Source organism: Bos indicus x Bos taurus, chromosome 29 (genome assembly GCF_003369695.1).
Source record: "Bos indicus x Bos taurus breed Angus x Brahman F1 hybrid chromosome 29, Bos_hybrid_MaternalHap_v2.0, whole genome shotgun sequence".
NCBI lineage: Eukaryota > Metazoa > Chordata > Mammalia > Artiodactyla > Bovidae > Bos > Bos indicus x Bos taurus.
In genome coordinates this window covers 10,898,695-10,922,607 of record NC_040104.1, presented here as the reverse complement: position 1 = coordinate 10,922,607, position 23,913 = coordinate 10,898,695, and the positions used below count along the sequence as shown (strand labels likewise).

The following is a 23,913-nucleotide window of genomic DNA, read 5'->3' as shown; positions in this document are numbered from 1 at the left end:
TAATAGTTTTCAGAGGTTCTTCACACCTTGTGGTCTCATTTGGTTTGCAAATTATTCTATCAGGGGAGCAGAAGCAAAAGCTGAGGATCAGAGAGGTTCTGTGACTTGCCTGAGGTCACACAGCCAGAGTGTGGAACGGGGAGAGGCTCTCTTGAGGAGTGATGGGGGAGGGACTGGAGCAGCGCCTTGCCTCCCAGACCCTACTCGGCCACCCGGATGGCCTGTCCCATCTCAGCTGGGAGGGAAGCGGGAGAGAGGTGACCCTGCTTGCTCGCGAGGGACTCCTCGCCTGCTGACTCCCTGGGTTCATGCTCACCACCCTTTGGGCCCTCCTCTCTTCCTCTGCAAAGTGGGCAGGTGCCAAGGGCTGTGTGAGTCCACAGGAGGCCCGGAGTCCTGCAGGCTGCAGTAGGGAGGGTTCTGTCCACAGCGCTCCACCCTTCTCTGGGCCAGCCTCCAGCCCGTTACTCATTAACCCTCATGTCCCTGCCTCCCTTTCCCCAGGGTTGCCTGCTGAGTGGCTGCCTCTTTCTGACCCAACCACCCTCTCAAGGGCCAACGCTGGGCTCTGGGAACTGACCTGGAGTCAGAGAAAGCTGCATTTATCAATCACCTCCCTGGTATTTTACCTACCCCATGAGGTGGGAATAATGGGTTGACTCAGAGATGAAGGTACAGAGGACAGGCCTTGTAGAATGGCTGAGCCAGCCCCAGGGACAGCTATGTCTGCCGGGCCAGCACAGAAATCTCGGTCCCTCACTCATGTGGCGTGGTGAGGAGAGGGTACTGGCAGGGACTCCTCTCCACGGATGGGTTCCCTCAAAGTCCTGCTTACGCAAGGTTCTCTGGGGCTCCCTCACCAGCCTCAACCTCCTTCATTATGGAGTTGGAGGGTGGCAGCCTTGACTCTTCACTGAGCCCTGGAGTCAGGGACCTTTCAGCCACCCTGCTCCCCCAGCGCAGAGACGAAGATCCCAGGGGACCACTGCTCCCTCTCTCAGTGGTTTAGTGGGGTCAGGGGAGACAGCAGGGCGAGAACCCCCTGAGCGAGGCCAGCTCCCATGAGATGAACAGGAAGCCCCATCCCACTGCATGCATCTTCAAGGCCGAGACCCAACAGCCCAGCCTGAGGACTTGGGTGCTGGGGACAAAATATGCATAGCTCCACCCACCCACTGCTAGGGCAAGGCATCCTTCACGGATGGGGACCGCCTTCTAACGGTAGACTTTTTGGGCACCACGTGGGATGTGGCAGGAAGACCTGCGGATGGAGGAGGCTTGTAAAGAAGCTGATTTTCCAAGCGGTCCTGGGCAACTCCTAAAATAAATTCATTTTAAAAAATCACTCGGCGTAGGCGGGTGTCTACTTTGTCCGCGGGGCGGGCCTGACCCGGGTGGGGGAGGGGGCAGAGCAGAGAATAACAATTGTCTTAAGGGAGGCTGCAGAGGGGGAAAAACCTCTGGGGTGTATCAGCTGGAAAAGAATAGGCGTCTCAGTGTGGCCCTCTCCCTCCCTCAGTCGGGCCCCTGCGGGGGGAGCGCTGATCAGCACACACAGCTGGGGCCTCCAGCAAAATCCATTTCTATATATCTAAGAGCAACAGCTCCGAGAGCGGCCCCCGGGGGACAAAACCTCATTGTGAGGCGCCCGCCGGCCTGGGCACCCCCTCCCCCAGCCCCAGAACTGTCGTGGCATTGACCCTCCTCGGCGGGCCACCACGGGCCTGCTGACTGGGCCACATCTGGGGCTCAGGCCCCGGCTGTCCCCCCACCCCCACCAAGGCTGGCCGCTGGGGAAGAGGAGGAGGGTGGCTTGTGTGAGAACCGCTTTGCAGGCTCTCACTGCCACCTCCACCCGGTAGCCCAGCTTGCCCCCCACCCCGCACTGTCCTCTGAGGGGCCACCGGTGGGCTGCCTAGACCGGCATCTTGATCTGCCAGTGAGTCCTCCCACCACCCCCTCCTTGGCCTCTGTTTCAGTTTTGTCATCTGTCAATCAATGCGGAGGAAACAAAGCCTGAATAGTCACTGCAACGACTGATGCTGAGGCTGAAGCTCCAATACAGTGGCCACCCAATGCAACGAACTGACTTCCTGGAAAAGCCCCGGATGTTGGGAAAGATAGAAGGCAGGAGAAGTGGGTAACAGGGGTGAGATGGTTGGATGGTGTCATCGACTCAATGGACATGAGTTTGAGCAAGCTCTGGAAAAGTGAAAGAGAGGAAAGCCTGGCGTGCTGCAGTCCATGGGGTCCTAGACAGTAGAACAAGACTTAGTGACTGAACAACAAGAAGAGTGGGGTAGATTTTTTTTCCAGCCCCCGTGCTGTGTCTGAGGACCCAGGGAGGCTGTGAGCGGAGCCACTCTGTAGTGAGATGATTCTCTGGGTCCGGGATTCCAGAATTCCCTGCTTCCGAGGTTTCAGAGTTCTAAGATTCTGCAGTTTGAAGACGCCACCCTAGTCATTCATTCATCACATCTATTAATATTTTGAGCACCTACTGTGTGTCAAGTAGCATTCTTGGTGCTGAAGTTAGAGCACTGACCAAGCCAGAAAAAAACCCTTACCCTCATAGAGCTTTCATTCTTGAGCAAGGAGAAGAATCATAACAAAGAGTAGATACAAATCTTTTTCGTGGTGAGAAAGAAAGGCTAGGTAGGGGGAACTGGGCTACCTAGGTGGTCCTAGTGGTAAAGAACCCGCCTGCCAATGCAGGGGACTTTAAGAGATGCAGATTCGATCCCTGGCTTGGGAAGATCCCCCGAAAGGGGGCATGGCAACCCACTCCAGTATTCTTGCCTGGAGAATCCCATGGACAGAGGAGCCTGTGGGCTACAGTCCATGGAGTTGCAAAGAGCTGGACACAATTGAGCAACTTAGCACTCGAGCACACAGGGGGAATTGCTTTCAATAGGATGGCCAGTGAGGTGATGAGTGAGCTGAGACTGACTACTCCCAAAGAACCAGCTCAGGGGAACCAATGTTGCAGACAGATGGAACAGCATGTGCCAAGGCCCTGTGGCAGGTGTGAGTCTGGCATGTTTGAGTGATGGCAAAGAGGACTTGTGGTGGCTGTGACTTAGCAATGGAGAGCAAAGTAGGAGATGAGGTCAGCGTTATAGGCAGGAGGAGCAGGTCATACTCGGCCTTGGAAACCAGGGCGGGAGTTTAGATGTTGTTTTTGTTTTTTAAATTTTTATCGGAGTGTGATTTACAATGTTGTGTTGGTTTCTGCTGTATAGCAAAGTGAATCAGTTATACTTATGTGTGTATGCTAAGTCGTTTTAGTCATGTCTGACTCTTTGCGACCCTATGGACCGTAGCCCACCAGGATCCTCTGTCCATGGGATTCTCAGGCAAGAATACCGGAGTGGGTTGCCATTTCCTCTTCCAGGGGATCTTCCCGACCCAGGGGCCGAACCCATGTCTCTTAAGTCTCCTGCGTTGACAGGCGGGTTCTTTATCACTAGCACCAACAAGGAAGCCTATCAGTTATACACACACATATATAATGCCATTTGCAGCAGCATGGATGGGCCTAGATATTGTTTTGAGTGCAAAGGGAAACCCTAGGTTTTAGGAAAGAAGTGACATGGTCTGATTTACGTTTTAAAAAGAGTGATTTGGGTGACTACCCTGGCGGTCCAGTGTTTAAGACTGTGTTTTCCAGAGCAGGGGTACAGGGGTTGGGGGGGTTCCATCCCTAGCTGGGGAACTAAGATCCCACATGCTGTGTGGCATGACCAAAGAATAAATAAATAAACAATAAAAATAGAGAAGTAAAAAGAGTCATCGGGAGGGTTATAGAGGAGATCAATGGGGAGAGAGGCTGTGCTGTTTGGCAGGAAAGAAATGAGAGGTGCTCGCAGAGATGGAGACAGAGAGAAGGCTGGTGGATTCACTCGGGACCCTCCTGGGTGACGGAAGGGGCAGTTTCCCAGGTCAGCCAGGACCTGGCTCTGATGTTGCCTTTGACCCTAATCCCTTTGAAACCGTTAGACCTGGACCGTTCAATACCACAGCTACACATAGCTATTTAAATTTGAACTAATTAAAAGTAACTAAAAATTGAGAAGTCAGATTCCCAGTCTCAACAGCCACTTTTCAAGTGCTGGGCGGCCAGATGCGGCTGGCAGCGACCCTGATGGAAGACAGAGAGGGATTCCGCCATCACTGCAAGGTTGTACAGGACAGACTTCCTCAGACGGTACCGAACTTCACTGAGCCTCAGTGTTCGCATCTGTAAAATCACATAGTAGTCTCTCTTTGGTAGGGTACCTGAGAGGACGAACTCAGAGATGATCCCCGTAGAGCACTCAGGGTGGGCCTGGCCCCTAACGAATATTTGAGAAATGCAAGTTATTATTGCTGAGATGGGCAGTGGGTCAACAGAGGAAACTGGGGCTATCCCTGAAGTTTGGTTCTGAACATCTAAGATTGAGAAGCCCGCTGTCTGCTCTTACCCCAGGAGCAGGCGAGGACTGCGGGGGTCCTGGCCTCCCGCAGCACAGGGGTCTGGCGGCGCAGTGACCCCCCTCCCCCCGACCAACTCGATTAGGAGCCCCCCCGCGCCGAGCGCCCCCTGGAGGAGCCGCGCGCATCCTGCCCGGCGCGGGGCTGCGGCGGGCCGGCAGGGGGCGCGGCGCGCGGCCGGCGGGCGGGGCGCGTGCGGGGCGGGCAGGGGCCGGGCCAGGGCCGCGCTGGGGGCGAACGCGGCGGCGGGCCGGGCGGGACCGCAGCGGGAGCCGAGCCGGGACTGTCGCGCTGGCCGCGCCGGCGATGCCGCGCCCCCGGGCCGGGCTGTAGCGGGGCCGGGGCGGAGTGCGCGGCGGGCAGGCCGGACATGGAGGTGGTGGACGAGACGGAGGCGCTGCAGCGCTTCTTCGAAGGTGAGGGACCGCGCGGGGCCGGCGGGGACGACGACCCTCTCGCGCTGGGAGTCCCCAACCCGGTCTGCCTGGGGACTGGGACCTCTGACTGTGCTTTCGCCAGGCCGGGACCCCGCCAGAATGCCTGCTCCGGGCGGGGGCCCTCCTCCGTCTCCTGCAGGTTAATACCCACCTCTGCTGAACTTGGGCTCCCCCTCCCTGTTACCCCCCCCCCCCCCCCCCCCCCACACACACACACACAACTTCCTTGGAGCTGCGTCCCGTCCCTACTCAGCCTTCCTTCGCGCCTTCCAGGACCCGCAGTCCCCTCTAAATTCTGACACTTCCCGACCCCGGGGACCGTCTCTGTGCTTCGCTGGAACCCCCCTCTAGGCTGGAGTCCCCAGCACGCCTTCTGGGGGGTCTTCCATGCCTCTTAGGCTGGCACCCCAGCGTGCCTCCCAGGGACTGGGACCCCCACCTAACGACCCAGACGCCCTGCCTTTGCTTTCAGGTTGGCATCCTGCTCCCGCTCCCCCTAGCCTGACTCCTAGGACCTGGGACCTGCCCCACGGTGCTTCCCGGAGCCTAGGACCCCCCATCAAGATGGGGAGACCCCCTTCAGGACCGTCACCCACCTTCTCCAAGGCCGCCCCCTCCCCCACAGCTGAACTTCCCCAGGAAGCAGCTACCCCTCCCTTACCAGGGACTGGGGTACCCCTCCCCGGCATTCCTCTGTGGGCGGGATTCTCCGCCCCCCCCCCCCCCCCCGACCTCCAATGCTCTCCTTGGGCTGGAACCTTCTTGAAGTTGGCATCACCCCCCCTTCCCACCGTCCCCACCACGTTAGCCACCTCCTCCCTCTGAGACCTCTCGCTGCCTCCTGCCAACCCCCCGAGGGTCCTCTGGGCTGTGTCTCACACCTGTCCCTGGAGCTCTGCCCCCTCAGACGGTGCCCCTGTCCCAGGAACGACCTCTTCTCCTCACCTTGACCCTACAGGACCCTCGCCAGGGCTGGGATCTACACACACCCGACAGTGTTTTCTTCTGCCCTCTCCCTGCTCCAGAGCAGTGGTTTTGGGGGCGCTGCACCTTCATCTCGCCAGCTTCTCTCCCCTTTTCCTGAGTAGCCTCCGCCCCTCCTCCAAGCTGTCCCCCTCCCCGGTGCTGAGTTCAGGAGGGAAGGGACAGCGTGGGGGAGGGGGACAGGCACAGGCTGACACCCCCTAGCTTCTCAGACCCTTGCTGGAACATCTAGCCAGACTTTCTGGGTGCTTTTGTGTCCCTCTCCACCCACCTCGGTAGCCCACCCTCTGCCCCTACCCGCTGCCCAGTCCCTGAGCCCATACCCTGCACCTCAGTGCTTTCAGAATGCAAAACTGGATGATCCAGAACCTTCCATCAGTGTGAACCTAACCCTGGCGAGTTTCGAGTGGCCCACAGGGCACACAGGGCAGGGAATTAGGGCCCAGGTTTCAAGCCCAGCGCCCAGATCCCTTTGGAGTCCTGTGAGGGAGCAAGGAAGGCCTTTCTTTGACTCAGTTTCTCCCTGTGACTTCCGGGGTGTGAGGGTGGGAGCCTTTGTCCACTCTGCTTGCTGCCCCCCAGCCAGAAGTCACAGACAGGGAGAAGGCTCGCTAAACAACCCAGGTAAGGGCATCCCCAAGCCTCAGGCCTCCCCACTGCAGTTTTTGGGACCCCCAGCAGCCCCAGATCTAAGAAGTCAGGTTGGGACTAGGTTGAGTGGTTGATCCTGAGTGGATGGGCCATTTGAGGGTCCTGACATTTCCCCATCGGTCCCAGGGGCTCTAGTCCTCCCCTGTTCCTGCTAATCCTTTAGGAGCCTTGAGGGGCTTTATGGAAACCCTGGGGAGGTAGGAAGGGGACACTCGTCCTTGCTTGGGGGCTGCTCTTTTGGGGGTGCCCTGAGCGTGCCAGATGTCCCGATGACTCACAAGCCAGACCCCCTTACTTCCTGCAGATATCCCCGCACCTCCTCCCCCAGGACCCTGGGCCCGGGCAGAGGGGTGGGCCTGGCTGGCCCAGGCTCCCTGTCTCCGGAGCCAAACTTTCCCTCCTGGCCGTGGGTGGGGGGTGGGGGTGGGGGCTGACGCCACGGCTCAGCCATGCGGCTGGCCTGGCTGGCCTGGCGGGGAGGCTGTGCTGCTGCCTCCAGAGAGATAAGAGGAGACTCAAGAATGTCTGTGGAGGGAGCCAGGGGCTGGAAAAGTGCTCCCAGAGCCTGCGATGGGGGGAAGGTGGGGCAGGCGCTGAGGGCTGGGGTCTCCCGGGCAGCTTGGGTGGGGAAGGCCTGGCCAGGAATCTGGTGGGCAGTGGCACATGGGGGACTCAGTGTGGGTGTTAGGGAGCCCCTGGGGGGGTGGGGGGGTGCTGGCGAGTGTGCTCATGAGTGGAAGTGTGGAAGCGTGGGCAACGGTGCTGTTGTGCGCATGGTGGATGTGTTGTTCCAGGGAGAGGGAAGAGACGCGGTGCGTATGTCCCTTGGGGCTGGGGGACGCCTGAGCTCTCATCCCAGGTCCTGCTTGGCTGTGGTCACCCCCCAGGACAGTGGATACATAGGCGCAGGGTCTGCGCTTTCAGCTCTGGGCTTGGAGACGGGCGAGGGCGTGACTGAAGGGGGCAGGGTGTGCCCAGGCCCCTCGTGTGACAAGGCCCCCTCTCCAGGCACATCAGGCGTGTGTCCTGGGTCCTGCCCACACAGGGTGGGGGGCCAGGCTGTACCCGGCCCCAGGGTGGGGGGCTGGAGGCTAAGGCGCTTTGAGCCTCAGGTGGGAGGCTGGGACAGGGCGGCCCCCTCGAGGCTGGTACAGCCGGGCCCCCGTGACCGCCTTGCTAATCCCCTAGAGGGAGGCTACAGCCGCCCAGACCCGCGGGCACAGGGCCTGCAGAGAGCGGACCCTCCGGGCATGATGCACTGGCTCCCAGCAGGTAACCGGGACTCAGTGGCAGGTGTCCTCCTAATCATGTTGACTGGCTGGGGCCTGGGGCTCCCAGAGCTGGTCAGGGCCAGGGCCAGGCGGTGGTGGAGGATCCCTATAGGGTCTTAGAGGTTGTGGGGTGGGCTCGGTCACTGAGAGCTGTGTGGCCCTCTCTGGACCCCTTTTCCTCACCTGCAAGACAAAAGTGGGCAGCAGAGAAGGTCTTGATGCTGCCCTGGACTCTGATGAGCCTTCTCCTCCAGCCCTGGGGAAGAGGGATGTTTTAGAAGGCGGAGGGTGCTGGCCCCTGGCTTCAGGGACACATGGGGTGTGAGTGAACAGTGGCCAGCCCTCAGAAAGCCGGAGGGGATGGAGGAAGCGACTGAGCGGAGCTGGGCTGCCAGCATGTGCTGGAGAGGCCACCCAGAGGTTGGGGTGCCTCCCCCAGCCTCTAGAGCCCTGCTAGGATTGGAGGTGGGAGCCGGGTTTTCACTCCTTCCAGACCTGATGGGTAGCTTGGGCTGGTGACTTCCCTTCTCTGGCTTCATGTCCCCTACCTGTCTGGGGTAGGCAGGTAGGCTGGACCAGAGCAGGGGCTTCCAGGATGATTCTTTTCAGCCACCAAACAAAGGCAAGCTCCTGACCTCGCGATAGGACATATACACTGGACACGGGGGGAGGGGGCGCTGGGCTCCTTACCGACCCCAGAACACCAGATCCTGGCTTTGACCCTTCCTCAGCTCTGGGATGGGGAAGGGGAGGGATGGCATTGGCCCGCTTTCCCCAGAGTCCAAGACTGTGGCTGCAAGAGAAGGGGGTCAGTCCGGGTGAACCAGGGCTGATACCCAGGCCTCAGCACGCCCCGTTGCCAGGGCCTTGGGGAGGGAGGGTAGCCTTCCTATGGGGACCAGCCCCTCTGCCTGCAGAGGAGGCCCCCGGGGAGCCCACCTGACCACTCATGGAAGAGGATGCCCACCCTGGACGGGAGTCTGGGGCTGAGATGCGGTGTGTGACCAGGCACTGTGCCCGAGTCCACCTGTCTGCAGTGTGCCCTGGGGAGTCGGTGGGTGGGGGAGACCACCAGACCCCTGACTCTCAGGGGGATGAGATGGGGTGCCTCCTGGGTCTGCACAGAGCCCCTCTGGAGGACTCCTGTCCCAGCCCCACCTCCCTAGGTCCTGACCCCAGCTGGAAGGGAAGTGGTAGGTAGCGGGGGCGGGGTGGGGGGTAGCGACTGACTCATCCCCCTGTTCCCAGCACCCAGTGTAGGGCCGCACAGGGTGGGGGGAGGGCAGGAGATGGAAGCAACAATGACCATGTAAACAGAGGCAGGGTCGGGGGGCCTGGTTCAGCACAAAGGAGCGGAGCAGGCTGCTTCCAGCCTGCCGACCCCAGGGCCTCTCCTGAGTCTGAGGGCCTGGGCAGAGGGGCCCCGGGGGTCTTAGGCAGAGCCAAGCAGGGTGTTGGGGGGAAAGATAGGCTGCTCTGGGCAAAACGGCCCCCTCCTGGGGACCTGGCCCCCGCTCTCTGATTCCTCGCAGGACTGGGAGCCCTGGCAGCAGAGGCCGCTGGGTAACTGCCCAGCGGGGGCTGCTGATTGGCTGCTGCCCTTGGACTTTGCCCGCTCGATAAGGATGGAGAGAAGAAATCATTAACTGAATTATTAACCGGGGCTGGCCCCGCCCTACCCAGGCTGCCTGCCCTTTTTCTCCCACCTTCTTCCTTTTCACCGAGCCCTCCTATGGGCCTCAGTTTCCCCCACAGCCTGGGTGTGTGTATGGAGAGGTATCCTCTCCCATCTTGGTCTCCAGCCCCTGCTGCCAGCATGTTGGGCAGCCCCTTGAACCCATGTGGGTCTCTGCATTCATTGAGGTGGGCTGTGGGTCTGTCCTTAGCCTTCTCCTGGTCCTGTCCCTAAACCTCTTTGTGCCTCCACCTTCCCATCTGTAGAATGGCAACACAGCTGTAGGCGTCGTACCTGCCTCTCAGGGTTTCCGTGGGGATTAGATAAACGGGGTCTGGGACGGTGCCTGGTGGGGTGCCTGTGGCCTGGACTGTGATTGCTCTCCCCTGGGAGGCTCACACCAGGTACTATGCTCCCCACTTTATCGGTCCAAGGGTAGGTCAGTACCCCCAGCGTCAGGCTGGGGCCTGTGGCTGGCGCTGTGTGTCTTGGGAAAGCCCCTCACTCTCTCTGGGCTGCTCATTCCAGGGCTGAAGGGAAGCTGTCACCTTGTGGAGCACCCTGTACTCAGAGGCCACTCCGTGGCCCTGCCTGGCCCTGATGCCACTCCTGGTTCCCAGTGCCTCCAGCAGGGCCTGCCCCACCCTCCAGCTCAGAGATGAGGAACTCGGGCTGGTGGCTGGGGGAAGGGGCTTGACCATCCTTTGTCTTTGCCAGCCGCACCCAGGCCAGAGGTTTAGGCGTGTGTTGTCTCTCAGGGGCCCTGTGGAAGTGCGGCTGGGGTCCCCTCACTTCTGAGAGGGGGCTGCTGAGGCAGGAGGAGGAGGTGATGGGGAGGCTCACTCAGGGCAGCCATGGTGGCAGAGCTGGGTGGGATCCGGTCTCCTGACCTGCAGCCCATCACAGCTGGGTGCCAGCTTGGAGTGGGGCGGGAGGGGGCCTCTTGTCTGTGTGCTGGGGGGCCTGAGCCTTCACGTGCGACTGTGCTGGGTGACTGCTGTCCAGCCCCTGGACCTCTCTGGACCTCAGACCCCTCACTCAGATGGTCAGGGTTGTGTGACAGAAGCAGTGAGACCCCAAGACTGTTGAGGCTGGAGGAAGGGAGGGAAAACCCTGGGTCGAGGGGCAATTGGCTCCTAAGCAGCCCCTGGCCTGGACCATGGACAGTGGGCTTCAGGGCTTCCTGGCCTCTCCCTGCCTCCTTGCTCATCGGTGGGAAAGGTTTTCCTCCATCTGACCTAGATCCCTCCAGCCCCACTAATGCACAACCACAGCCTCTGTCTCTCTGAGGAGCTTGGGGACCCACCCCCCTCACTCCCTTCTTCATCACCTCAGTCCCCCGTGCTCCCTTCTCCCCACCATGATTCTTCTCCTGGGGTCTGTGGTCTTGGAGGGAGGGGGGAGCTGGGAGCTCCTCTCTGAGCAGTCCAGAGAGGGTGAGGGGCTTTCCCAAGATACGCATCCCCTGCTTTGCTAACTTGGAGTGGGCTGCCTTTGGTGACGGAGTTGGACTGGCTTACACCGAGTTCGCTCAGCTGGACTGGCTTCACCTGGAGCTGATGGGGAGGTGTGCTGGCCTGGGCCTGCCTTGGGTCAGCGAGCACTGCAGGCACACGTGCGTGCTCACTCAGTCGTGTCCAGCTGTTTGCAATCCTATCGACTGTAGCCCGCCGGGCTCCTCTGTCCGTGGGATTTTCCCGGCACAAAGAGCAGGTTGCCATTTCCTCCTCCAGAGAATCTTCCCGACCCAGGAATTAAGCACACATCTCCTTAGTCTCCTTCACTGCAGGCAGATTCTTTACCTACTGAGCCACCGGGGAATCACTGTGGGCACGAGTGTACAAATGTGAGGTGTGTTGAGATGTGAACATGCCGCAGGGCCTTTGCACTGGCTCCCCACTGCCTGGAATCCTCTTCCCAGTTGTCCGTGTGGCTCACCTCCTCCCTGTCTTTGCTCTGTGAAGCCTTCCCTGATATCGTGCTTAAAATGGCAACTCCTTCTCACTCCTAGCATCCCAGCCTCATCTCCCTGCTTTAGTGTCTCCATAGCATTTGTCACCTTCTAAAATGCTGTGGGTTTGACCCATCTATCTTGTCACCTGACTCTGCATCCGGAATGTCCGCTCCATGTAGGCAGGAGGTTTGTGTTTGTTTTGTTTTGTTTTTTAAGGAAAGTACAATTTATATGTACAACCAGTAAACCTGATACAGAAGAGGGGACTGGGACAGGTCAGGAGTGGGTGTGAAGAGACTGGGAGAGGGGCAGCCAGAAAGTGAAGGGGAGCCAAGAGGAAGCGGGAGGTTCCTTGTGCAAACTGCCACCCTCCCCAGGCCCGCCTGGGGAAGAGGGTGTGCACATGTCTCCCCAGCTTGCCCTTCGCTATTTTGCTCTGGTCCCAAAGGCAAGGTCATCCCCTGACTGGGCCCCCTACCTGGCCATGAATGGGACAAGGCAGGAGGTTTTGTCTGTTTATTGCTTCATCTCTGGAGCCTACCATCATGACTGAAACATAGTAGATGCTCAGTAAATAATTGTGTGAAGGTATGAGTGAGCACACTTGGACCATGCCGGTGTGTGCACATGTGTGTGTCAGTGTTTGGCGTGTGTGCCTCTGCACAGGTGTATGTTTGGATGTACATGATCGTGTGTGTGCTAGTAGATACATGCCTGGGAGTGTGCTCTTGTGTGCACACGTGCATGTGGGGCATGCTGGTGTGTGAACACAAATGGGCCTGGGTGACCCTGGTAAGCCCACCCTGAGCTGCAAGGAGCCTATTTTACCTCTGCGGGGAGGGGTCTTCCTCAACCTGCCTGGCCTGGTCGCTGTGGGAGAAGGTTGGGGGTCGTAAAGTGGAAATCCCTAGGGACCAATGCAGGTTCCCTAAGAAGGGACCACAGCTGCCGGGCCCAGCTCTGTTGAACCTGGCTTGGGAGCATCTTGGGGCTGAGAGTTCAGCCTTGTGGATCTGAGGACAGGATGGCAGCTGTGTGGGAACCCAGGGAGGACACAGCTATACCCCAGAGGGGGCTAAAGATTTCAGGTCCCCTGGAGTAGAAGGGTCTCTGCAAACAGGATGCAGGACTCGACTGTATTTTTGGCAAGAAGTTGAGAGGGAACAAAGACAACGGTGGATCAGATTTAAGGATCTGCTGGCAATGACTCCAAAGCCACATCCTTGTCATTCAGCCCCAGGCTAACTGGGGATTTGATGCTGAGATGCAGAGGGTCGCTTGCAGAATCAAGCATTTGACCTGAAGGCATTTTGGGTGAGAAGGCTCTGGTCACAATTTGAAGCCTGAATTAGTTATCATATATTAATCATAGGTCATATTAATAAAGATAGAAAGTCCAGACCAAGGAAGGTGAGAGCCCATGTGCCCTGTCCCAGTGGGAACTAGTTTGGCACATGTTGATCAGCTCAGTCAATATTGGGAGATGAAACCACAGCACGGGGGGCCCTCTGTGACTGGGGTGATTGAGGAAGGACTGGCAGGGCAGGCAGACAGTCACAGAAGTCCTACCCACTGGAGTGGGGATGGCTAGAGCCTGGTCCTGGAGACTGGACTATGCCACAGGTGTGCCAGAATAACAACATGGCACCAGTTGTGCCTGGGCAGGAAAGGAGACAGGAATCCCAAGGTTGATGGAGACAGGATAGTTAACACTAACTGAGGAATGGCCTCCTGGGGTGAGGAGCTCTCCCACCATCTCATTGAAGACTCACGACCACCCCATGATGCAGGAATCTCCTGCACTTGAAGGAAGCTAAGGCCAGAGAGGTCAGGCCACTTACTGAGGGTCATGCAGCAATGAAGGAAGGGCCCACATTACCAACCAGGTCTCTGTGACCCCAGGGGTCCATTTAGGGCATTGTGGGAGTGCCAAGATGGGCAGTCTTCTAACCATTGCTACCCTGGTCAGCCCTCGTCTGGAGACAGGATCCCTGGGGTGGACAGTCGACAGTGGGAGGATAGACCTGTGCCCTGATTGCCCCGGGTTCCGATCAGCTCTGCCCGGACAGCATCCTTAGGCCCTGGCCTGCCCTGCCCACAGCCACGTGGCCGACGGGATTTCCGCCATGTTTGGGGCATGAATTGACAAGTGCCCCATTGACGGGTGGGGGGGAGGGTGTGGACAGGGCACAAGCCTCCCACTGTGCCGTGTCCCCACCCTCCCCCGTTCCCCGGGACAATGCCCGAGACTCAGCCAGCGGCCACAGCTGGTGGTGAGGGGGCGTGAGCATGAGGGGGAGGAAGGGAAGGGTCCAGGGTGGAGGACCACCTGGGCCCCCACCCGCCCTCAGCCCGCACCTGGCTTGTGTCCCCCGAGTTCCCCTTCTGCCCAGCTGGGTGGCCTTAGAGGGAGGAGGAGAGAGGAGGGCAGGGGGCTTCCTTCCCACAGCCCCCATCCCTCTCTCCCTGGGAAGGAGCAGTGTCTGGCTCCTGTTAAAGGCAGGTAATAAAGGGCCTAATTAATGAGGAGCAGCTGGGGTGCATAGCTCAGCGAGGCAGGGGCGGTGCCTGGAGGGGCCCTGTCTGGCCCTGGACCCTAACTGCAGCATAGCCAGGCGGAGGTCCCCAGACCCAGGCAGGCCTGGTTCCAGTGCCCCGCTTGCCACTCTGCTCATTCATCCCATGAACATTTATTGTGTGCCTATGGAATGCTTAGATGCTAATGCCACAGAGGGCAGACGGGGAGGACTCAGCCCAGCTGCCATACCTGCAAAGCAGTGGAAAGGCATTTATCCTTTCTGAGCCACAGTTTCCTCATCTGTGAAACAGGGAACAAGAAAACCACCTACCCCATAGGATTGTTAGAATTATATGTGAGTTATATATGGTCCAGTGCTCAAGACCCCATGCTTCCAACGCAGGGGGCATGAGATCGATCCCTAGTCGAGGAACTAAGATCCCACATGCCGTGCAGCCCCCCAGAAAGCTGTATTAAGTGTGTGACAGAATGACCACTCGGTGAATGGGGGCTGTGGGTGGGCAGAGGACCAACTCTGCCCCTTAGGGCATGTGAGCAAAGAGCCTGATGAGACAGTAGAAAGGAGGCTGCCACTCAAGGAATTAGGAGAGTCAGACACGGTCTCTGGGAGGAACTTACACTTAAGGCAAAACCTAACGAGTGATGAGGAATGGGAACAGCATGGGGGACAGAGGATGAGATGGCTGGATGGCATCACCGACTCAGTGGATGTGACTTTGAGTAAACTCCAGAAGTTGGTGATGGACAGGGAGGCCTGGTGTTCTGCAGTCCATGGGGTTGCAAAGAGTCGGAGACAACTGAGCGACTGAACTGAACTGAGGGAACAGCACATGCCAAAGCCCCGAAGAGCAAGTGGGGCTTTTTGTCCCAGGAGAGCGCGAGGCTGGGGCTGGACCGTGGAGAGTTGCAAGGAGGGGCACTGGGGCAGGAGCAGCCGTGGGGGCCGCAGGGGGCCCAGCTGCCAGGCCTTGCACTAGGGTTCTGGGTGCCCCGAGCAATGGCAAGTTGGAGGGTCTGGGGAGAGGGAGGGCAAGGATGGTGGTTTGTGACCTGGTGGTGCCACCTTCAGGCTGTGGGACCTTGGGCAGCCTCCACACCTCCCAGGGAGGTCTTGAGGATCAGCAGAAGATCTCTTAGCTTCCTGCCTGACAGGTGTCTGCTGCCGGCTCAGAGATTTCCAGGGTGCTTTTGGGAGTGGTGGGGAAGGGGGCACCTTCAAGAGTGTGCCCTAGGCACCCTGCCTTTCTCCTGAGTTCCTGGGGGCCTCTGCTCCAGCCTCAGGAGTCCCTGGGCTGGAAAGTTGGGTTAGAGATCTCCAGTGTGGTTCATGGACAGACTGGGGGCATTTGCTTAGTGGCTGGACCCTTTAGAATGGGTGGTGTGGGGAGAGGGCCAGACAGGCCTCGACGACTCCCAGAGAAAGTGAATATTTGGGGTCAGTGTCCCTCAGGAGGACCACCAAGCCCCCAAACCTCATACTTCTCTCCCACCCATTGGCCCACCCCCACCCTGCCCCAGTGGCTCACCCCTCCCGCCTGTATCCTCCCGTCCGCCCGGCCCCTGGCACCGGAGGGCCTCTCCTCCCCCCAACCACATCTGGTTCTCGTTAGGGTCTCCCAAGATGCCTCTGTCTGAGCCCCCCCACCAATCCCTGGGGTGGGGGGAGGTGGGCAGGAGGATTAGGGGTGATTAGGAGTGCTCCTAGCCAGGGGAGGAGGGGGAGGAGGGGAGGAGGGGGCCTGGCCTGTTATAAATAGCAACACCATGACTCCATCACCCCATCATTCACTGTGGATTCCAAGTTCAGTCTCAAAAACCTGCAGCTTCAGCGGCCAAGGTGGGCGTGACGCTCCAGTGCCTCCTCCCTCCCCATTCCCTGTGCCCGATCCTGCCTCCCTCGGGACCATCCCCCCATGCGGGGGGTCGCCCAGGATGGCCGGGAAGCCTCTGCACCCACCAACCAAACCTTCCCTCTCGGAGTCAGGCCCACGCCCCTGGCCTCTCCTCGCCCTGTTGCCTTGGGCAAGAGACTTCGCTTCTCTGGACAAAGGGAATGAGGCTAATAACAAACACCAGGTCTTCAGGGGCGATTGGGAGGTAAACCCATTAGGCGCTTAGAAGGGCGCTGGGGCCTGGTGGGCACTCAGTGGGAGCCCCTGTCAATATCATCATCATCGTGTCATTGTCACCGTTATAGGTTGGGAGGGTGAAGCATCTCACTGCACGGGAAGGGCCTGTAGGTTGCCTTGCATAGAATAAACTCCTACGATTATTAATGTATTAGGCTCTAAAAGTGCCTGGCACACAGCAGGCACTCAATAAATGGGACCTTCAGTTAACTGGGAAGGACGGAGTCAGGGCCAGAGTGTGACTGGAGTCCTAGGATCTCGGCCTGCAGCCTGGTCACTCCCAGCTTGAGAAGCTCCCCTTGCCCCGGGCGGCCACTGGTGATGCTTGGTGGATGTCCCTTGTTCCCGGCCGGGTGAGCCCAGGCAGGAGGGCCTGTCCCAGGCAGCGCGTGACTCCTAGGAGGGCTTAGCCACTCATTAATCACCTAAGCGGGGCTCAGCATTCTTGAAATGCCGGCTGGGGCCAGGGAGAGGCCTGGGCTGGGGGTTCCTGGGGACCCCAGGGCTCTGGGTGCTGGAGAGTGAGGACAGCCACTGTTTGCTGAGCACCCACTATGTGCCGGGCCCCTTATATACCTTAATTTGTTTCATCCTCAGAACAACCCTATAAAGTGTTAGCTGTTCCTGTCCCCATTTTACTGAGGAGCTTGAGGCTCAGAGAGGGTGAGTGACCTGCCCAAGGTCACAGAGCACGCAGTAGGTGATCTAGGATTTATTCCTGGACCTGAGATCTGTTCCCAGGGTTCACCAGGGGAGGGAACATGAGGTACAGACCCCTGACTCAAAGCCTAGGGGCCTGTGCGAGGGGTGCTTCCTGCCTCAGTGGGGCCAGCCAGCCCAGGCTAACAGGGTGGGGGGGGCAAGCCTCCATTATCGCAGTTGACGCATCTCCCACGTCAGCCCCCTTATCACCCCGCCCTCCAACTCTCCCTGCAAGGTGACCCCGGGAGGGGGGAGCAGGGGAGGGCATCTCCTCCCCTGCTGATGCCCAAGAGCATGGGGGCGCCTTTTCTGAGAGTCCCCCCCTTGGTGGGGCCAGGCCAGGCCAGGGGGAGGGCCCGGGGCCCCTGCTGTTCCCCGCTGAACCTTTCTGAGGCTGTTTCCTCCTCTGGGCTCAGCACCCTCACCCTCATTATGAGGGTGGTAGGCACATACACTGAGGGGGAGCTGGTCGCTCCTGACTCTGACCCCAACTCCCTCTCCACCTGCAGCTGGGCCCGGGGTGCAGGAATCTCCCCCAACCCCATGCGCCACCCCCGTCCCCCCACCCAGGATGCGTGGTCCAGCCCAGCCAGGCCCGATGCTCCTGGCTGCCCGCAGCTGGGCTGTCTGGAACCACCGCCTGGAGGACAGGGCAGGACAGGGTCAGCGAGTCTGGGCCCAAGTCCGTGAGGGTGGCGGCACCTCATTTGCTGCTCACGGCACCCTGTAAGATGGGGACACGTTCACCCCATCTTATAGACAAGACAAAGGGACTTGCTCGTGTCACACATCTGGGAGGGGATGGAGGGGCAGGAGACGGTGGGTCCGTCCAGATGCAGACTGTGGCCCCTCCCCTCCTGGGGGAGTCCAGGGGGCCTTGTGGGCTGGGGACAGCATTGTCCCTGCCTACTGGAGGTGCGGCAGGTGGTGACTGTGAAGGGCTCTCTCTCCACGTGGACACAGGTGGGGCCCGGTGGGTGCTGGGTCTCTGCCCTGGCTCACGTCCACTCCTCCCCGCAGGCCACGACATCAACGGCGCCCTGGAGCCTTCCAACATAGACACGAGCATCCTGGAGGAGTACATCAGCAAGGAGGACGCCTCTGACCTGTGAGTGGCCCCGCCCCCAGCCCCTCGGGCCTCACCTGCCCCGCCTCCGAAAGCCGCTCCTCCCCCTCCCCCAGCCTCCGAGCCCTCTGCGGGGTCCACGCTGCCCCGCGGGTGGGGCCCCGGGAGGGGCTGGGGGCCCCCGCTGGCGCTGAGCTTCCTCCCTTCTCCGCAGCTGCTTCCCTGACATCTCTGCTCCAGCCAGTGCGGCCTCCTACCCCCATGGGCAGCCAGCGATCCCCGGCTCCAGCGGGGTCCACCACCTGAGCCCCCCGGGGGGCGGACCCTCCCCGGGGCGCCATGGGGCCCTCCCACCCCCGAGCTACAGCGCCCCGCTCAACTGCAACAACAACAACGGCGTGGGTGTTGCTCCCAAGCCCTTCCTGGGGGGTTCTGGGCCCCCCATCAAGGCAGAGCCCAAGGCTCCCTATGCCCCCGGGTGAGTGAGGGCAAGGAGTGTGGCGGGCGGGTTAGGACGCAGGGGCCCCGGGCCAGGCAAGGCGTGGGCACAGTGACAGTGGGCCTGGGGCCGAGGCTGGGCAGTGGGGAGCGGGCTGCCCTGCGGGTAGCAAGGTGGTGGTGGTGGGCGGGGGCTCCAGGGCTAAGCCGAGGAGGCTTTGTGCTGAGGCAGTGGGCAGCTGAGGGTTCCGAGCAGGGGAGTGATGAGGGCTGATGTAAGTGCTAGAAGAGGCTCCACCCCGAGCTCTGTGGAGAGTTGGGAGGGGCTGAGACCAGCAGGACTGTTTGCATTCAGGGGCACTTCCACCTGCAGGCGGGCACCCCAGGCACCCAAATCCCTCACGGTGCTGTTTTCCGTGGCCCCAGGGAGTTGGCCGATGGTGCAGGTGTGGGACCTGAAGTCAGTGCAGCTGTGGGGACAAGCCAGCCTCCCCCTTGCAGGTCCCCCCTCCACCGCTCCTCTCCAAGTAACCCACGTCCCCGCCTGACCCAGGGGCTCAGCCTGGGCCCAGCTGTGACCTGAGGTTCTAGGAGGCCACCCGCCTAGCCCACGTAGAGGCAGGGAGCATGGGTTTGCCAAGCCCTGCAGAGGTGCTCAGAGAAAGTTCTGGGTCCACCCCCAGGCTGAGGCAGGGGGCAGGGGACCCCGTCTCTGAGTAGAAGGATAGTGGGGTGCTGGGAGCATGACACCCATCAGACAGCCAGGCTCCATCTCCAGCTCCACTATTCCCAACCTTCTGGGATTGCAGGCGGATTCTTTTCCCACTGAGCCACCAGGGAAGCCCATTCTTCTGGGTACTGACCCGCAACCTCGGTTAGGGCCTCAGCAGCCGCAGCTCTAAAGGGAGCCCCAAATGCTTCTGCCCCATCATGTGACTGTGAGAATCGGGGGAGGAAGCCCAGAGGAAGTACTGGGGGACAGTGGCCATGTCCTGGCTTATAGAGGGGGAGGCCAGGCAGGGGTGAGCCATAGCGGTAGAAGGCAGCTGGCTGCTTCAGGCTGAGACGCTGTCCTAAAGCTGCGGACCCTGAAGGGTAGGGAGGGAAGAGAACTACCACCACCTAACGAGTGTCTGCTGGGTGCCCACTGCAGTACCCCAGGCCTCTATGTGAGCTCATCAACTGCCCCAATAGCCAGCTCCTGGGAACCCCAAAACCAGCCAGCCTGTGCATAGAGCCCTGTCTCCCTCACAGCAGGATTCAGATGGCCCACTGAAGCCATTTCCCAGGGAGAGAAAGCATGTGTCCAGAGCCACACAGACACTCCATGGGCCCCGGGCAGCTCCCACCGCCCCACCCCTGCCAGGCCCTGTTCTAGGTGGAAAACAAGGCAGGCCCGCCTCTCCTGCAGTGGGTCTAGTTGAGGAGGGAGTTAGTAATCAGTAAATCAGCAACTCGAGCGCTGTGAGGAGTTTGGAGGAAGAAGGCAAGTCCTACGGACTTGGCATGTGAGTTTGCAGGGGCTAGAGGGAGAGAGAAGGGTCTTTACACAAGATCACTGTCAGGGCAGTGCAGGCTGCAGGCGGGGAGACGGAGCTGGAGAGGCCCCGGTCCGCCCACCGGGCCGCGAGGCCCACAGCAAGGACCGGGTCCCCATCACTTCTTCCTGTCATCCTCACCCACGGGGCCTGGGGGAGCTGGTAGGGGGTTGGCTTGTCCAGAGGAGCTTGGGGACCCTCAGTTAGCCCAGGGCCGTGTCTGCAGTGACTAGGTTGCCTCAGACACTGCCTGGGCCTGATGATGGGCAGTCTTCCCAGATGTGGGGGCCACAATGGCCAGAGAGCCAGCCCCCTGCAAGTGGCGACCGCCTTCCTGTTCAGGCGAGCGCAGGGTTCATGTAGGACGTGCTGACCTCTCAGAGTCGAGTTTGTTCTTTCTCGCCTGAACCACTGATAACACAAAACCTATGAGTGCAGGCCTGGCAAGCTGGCTCCCTGCCCAGCCCACACCTGCCCATGGCAGGGCAGCCCCTCTGGTGACCCACTGACGTTTCCCAGGCCCAGCCCCCTAGGGCCCCCTAGAGTTTCCAGGAAGTGGGGCTTCAGTGGGTGCAGGAAGAAAAAAGCTGGCCTGGCCCTTGGATCTGAGGAGGGAGTCCCTGAATCCCTGAACCAGCCTCAGGGACACAGGTGACAGGCCCCCCTAGTGCCCTGTAGGTCTGAGGGGATGCAGGGTGGGAGCCCAAGGCCCCCCACCTGCAACTCAGCCCTGGGCCCTGCCGGGCACCCCAAGGGGGCTGGTAAAGAGAAATGCCTGTAACAGGGGAGGGGGGAGACCTCAAGGCCTCCAGCCCCTGAGTCTGTGGGACCCTGCCCCGCAGAAGAGCTGCCCGACTGGGAGGTAGGGGTCCCATGGCCCAGCCAACAGCCCTTTCCTCTTCTCCACAGCACCCTGCCAGACTCTCCCCCAGACTCAGGCTCCGAGGCCTACTCCCCCCAGCAGGTGAATGGTGAGTCCAGCGGGCACCGCCCTCCCCCTCTGGGGTTTGGGCAAGTGGTTGGGGCGGCCTTATCGGGAGGGAGGGAGCGAGCCGGGGGTGGGGGTGGGGGGCCAGCGGCCGCCCAACAGGCCCAGATTATCGCTGGTCAAATACTCCCTGGCGCTGGCTATTGTTTCCCCGTGGGCGGGTGGGGAGCCGGCCGGCCTCTGAGCAAGTGTCCCTGCCGGTGATGCCACCCGCCTGCCCGCCTGCGCCATCATGGACGCACCCTTCGGCGGTGAGTGGATGGCTGGGGGAGGCAGCCTGGGTGCAGCTGGCTGGGCCCACCGCGCCTCGGGGGGTGCTCAGGGGTGCCGTGGCCCCCAGGTGGCCAAGAGCAGAAGGATGGCAGGCAGCCGTCTCCCCACGGCCCAGAGAGGGGTCAAGAGTTCTGTTTATCTTACCAGAAACATCTCTGGAATGCCTCCTGGGGAACAAAGGGAGCTGGGGCTTCCCCCCCTCAGGCTGGGGGGCTGGCCCCTGGGAGCCCAGTAGAGGGGCTGCCGGTGGGAGGAGGGCCCCCCCCACCCCGTGCCGTAGGACTGCACTGGGGGGGTCCCAGGAGACTCCTTCCTGAAGTCCAGAGGAGGAGCAGGCCTGCGAGGGGCTTGGGAGAGAGCCTTGGGACCCGGGTCCTCCCCAGGGAGCTGGGCCAGGCTCGGCCCAGGGAAGGAGTGGGCTTGGATGGAGTGAAAGGCTGCCTACCCCCTGGACAGGGTCTGGCCTTCCCGCCCAGGCCTGCAGTGGGATTGGGCTGCCCAGCCTCCTCCCATGTGGGATGGGTGGGAGGGCAGCCCCCAGGCTGGGCTCAGGAGTGGGTGGGTATGAGGAGACCCTGCCCCAGGGAGAGCTGGTGCCTGGAAACCTAATGTCCACCCCGCCTCCCCATCTCTCCCACAGACCCCCATCTCCTGCGCACCATTACCCCCGAGACCCTGTGCCATGTGGGGGTGCCCTCCCGCCTGGAGCACCCGCCCCCACCTCCAGCCCACCTGCCAGGCCCCCCACCGCCCCCGCCGCCCCCACCGCACTACCCCGTCCTGCAGCGGGACCTGTACATGAAGGCCGAGCCTCCGATGCCCCCCTATGCTGCCATGGGGCAGGGGCTGGTGCCCACCGACCTCCACCATGGCCAGCAGTCCCAGATGCTCCACCAGCTGCTCCAGCAACACGGAGCTGAGTAAGAGCTGGGCAGCTTCCTCGGGGGTGGGGAGATGGGCTGGTGGGGGCAGGGGGTTTTGCTCAGGGCAGCACCTATAGGACAGAGACAGAGGTAGGTGCAGGGATGAACCCAGGAAGGGCAGAAGGCTCTGACCCCCCAGAGATGGGGATCAGTGAATGTATATGTATATGCCTAGCAAAGCCTAGGGGATTTACAGCCAAGGCCAAATGCTCACCATTAACTTATTTGATGAGCATGGCCATCCCTGTTGCCCAGATAGGAAAACTGAGGCTTGGTTGGGGCAGGGGGGATGCTTGCCCAGGTCACGGAGGTAGGAAGGGGCAGAGCCACAGCCTGAACCTGGGCCGGTGCTCTTACCCACATAGCGGTGACTTTCTAACCACCACGGAGTCCTCAGTTTTCTGAGGAGGTTCTAGGTGTAGACCCAGAACTACTTCCACTCTGACTCCAGCTGCAGAATTATCTTTTTATCAGTTTTGGACATTGGAGATTCCGTGAAAGATTTCATTCAAGGAAAGATTCCACTGGCAAAGCTTTTTGTAAACCAGAAGGGAAAGGGGTGCTGTGTAGCCCCCCCAAATCGTCAGCCCCTTTTCCAGGAACCTCTCCCAGCCTTGGTGATCCAAGCCCTCTGGCTTGTTTCTGGAGGCTGCTCTCCAAAGAGCCCTCCCTATAATGGGTGATGCTGAGAATGACCCCACAGGGAAGGGATAGACTCATTCATTCCACCAACGATTTTGAGCACTTGGTGCACCAGGCCAGTTGCCGGGTGTGATGGGGACACACGGACGAGTCAGGTGTGGCCCTGACCTCCTGGATTCCACAGCCTGGGGGGCAGGGAGGAGGGACAGACACAGAATGATAGCGCAGCATGATGGGAGAGCACAGAGGAGGTAAAGACGCAGGCTTCCTGCAGGAGGTGTCCACTGGGCTGGGTGTATCGTGCTGGAACAGGGCAGAGAGGGGAGCCAGGGTACTGCCCAGTGGGACAGGTCGGGGGGGGGCACTGGTCCCCATGACGCACACCTGTATCCCCCAGGCTCCCCCCACATCCCTCCAAGAAGAGGAAGCACTCGGAATCACCTCCCAACACCCTCAACGCCCAGATGCTGAACGGAATGATCAAACAGGAGCCTGGGACTGTGACGGCCCTGCCCCCGCACCCAGTGCGAGCCCCTTCCCCACCCTGGCCTCCCCAGGGCCCGCTCTCACCCGGGCCTAACTCCCTGCCCCTCAGCATCGCCCGGGTCCAGACGCCCCCTTGGCATCCACCAGGTGCCCCCTCACCAGGTACACGGCTGGCCTGCTCAGGCTTTTGAGTTGGGGGGGTGGGGCCTGGGGCTCAGGGACAATGGCCGTTCCCTCTCTCCAGGTCTCCTGCAGGACAGTGACAGCCTCAGCGGCTCCTACCTAGACCCCAACTACCAGTCCATCAAGTGGCAACCGCATCAGCAGAACAAATGGGCGACACTGTACGACGCTAACTACAAGGAGCTGTGAGTGCTTCGTGCCCCTTCCCTCGGTAAACAATCCGCCTGCCAATGCAGGAGACCCGGGTTCCATCCCTGGATCGGGAAGATCCCCTGGAGAAGGAAATGACAACTCACTCTGGTATCCTTGCCTAGAAAATCCCATGGACAGAGGAGCCTCACGGGCTACCAACCATGGGGTTGCAAAAGAGTTGGACACGACTTAGCGACTAAACCACCACCACCACCACCACCAACCATTCCTCCTGGTCATGCCATCTGGGCAACCCCAGCCCTGGCTTCAGGATCCTAGAGCAGGGCTGGAAGCACCCTAGGAACAAGATAGTCCCCTTTCACAGAAGAGCAGACGGGCTCAGGGCAGAGCTAGGACTGCCACTCAGGG

At 60.5% G+C, this 23,913-nt stretch overlaps 1 protein-coding gene across 10 annotated transcripts in view; it reads left to right on the top strand.

Annotated features, from left to right (window-relative positions):
• The first annotated feature begins 4,747 nt into the window (after positions 1-4,747).
• Positions 4,748-23,913, top strand: part of MYRF (myelin regulatory factor) — a 33,387-nt gene continuing 14,221 nt past the window's right edge. For 9 of the 10 annotated variants that reach the window (XR_003509477.1, XR_003509476.1, XR_003509473.1 and 6 more), the window contains exons 1-7: positions 4,748-4,889; positions 17,836-17,923; positions 18,096-18,359; positions 20,767-20,828; positions 21,759-22,038; positions 23,081-23,331; positions 23,414-23,537. Coding sequence is in view for 1 of the 10 variants with exons in the window: in XM_027532908.1 (XP_027388709.1) it covers positions 4,844-4,889; positions 17,836-17,923; positions 18,096-18,359; positions 20,767-20,828; positions 21,759-22,038; positions 23,081-23,331; positions 23,414-23,537 (1,115 nt within the window). In the remaining 9 variants the exon portion in view is untranslated. The remainder of the gene's footprint in view (positions 4,890-17,835; positions 17,924-18,095; positions 18,360-20,766; positions 20,829-21,758; positions 22,039-23,080; positions 23,332-23,413; positions 23,538-23,913) is intronic. The other variant, XR_003509480.1, reaches the window with a different exon arrangement.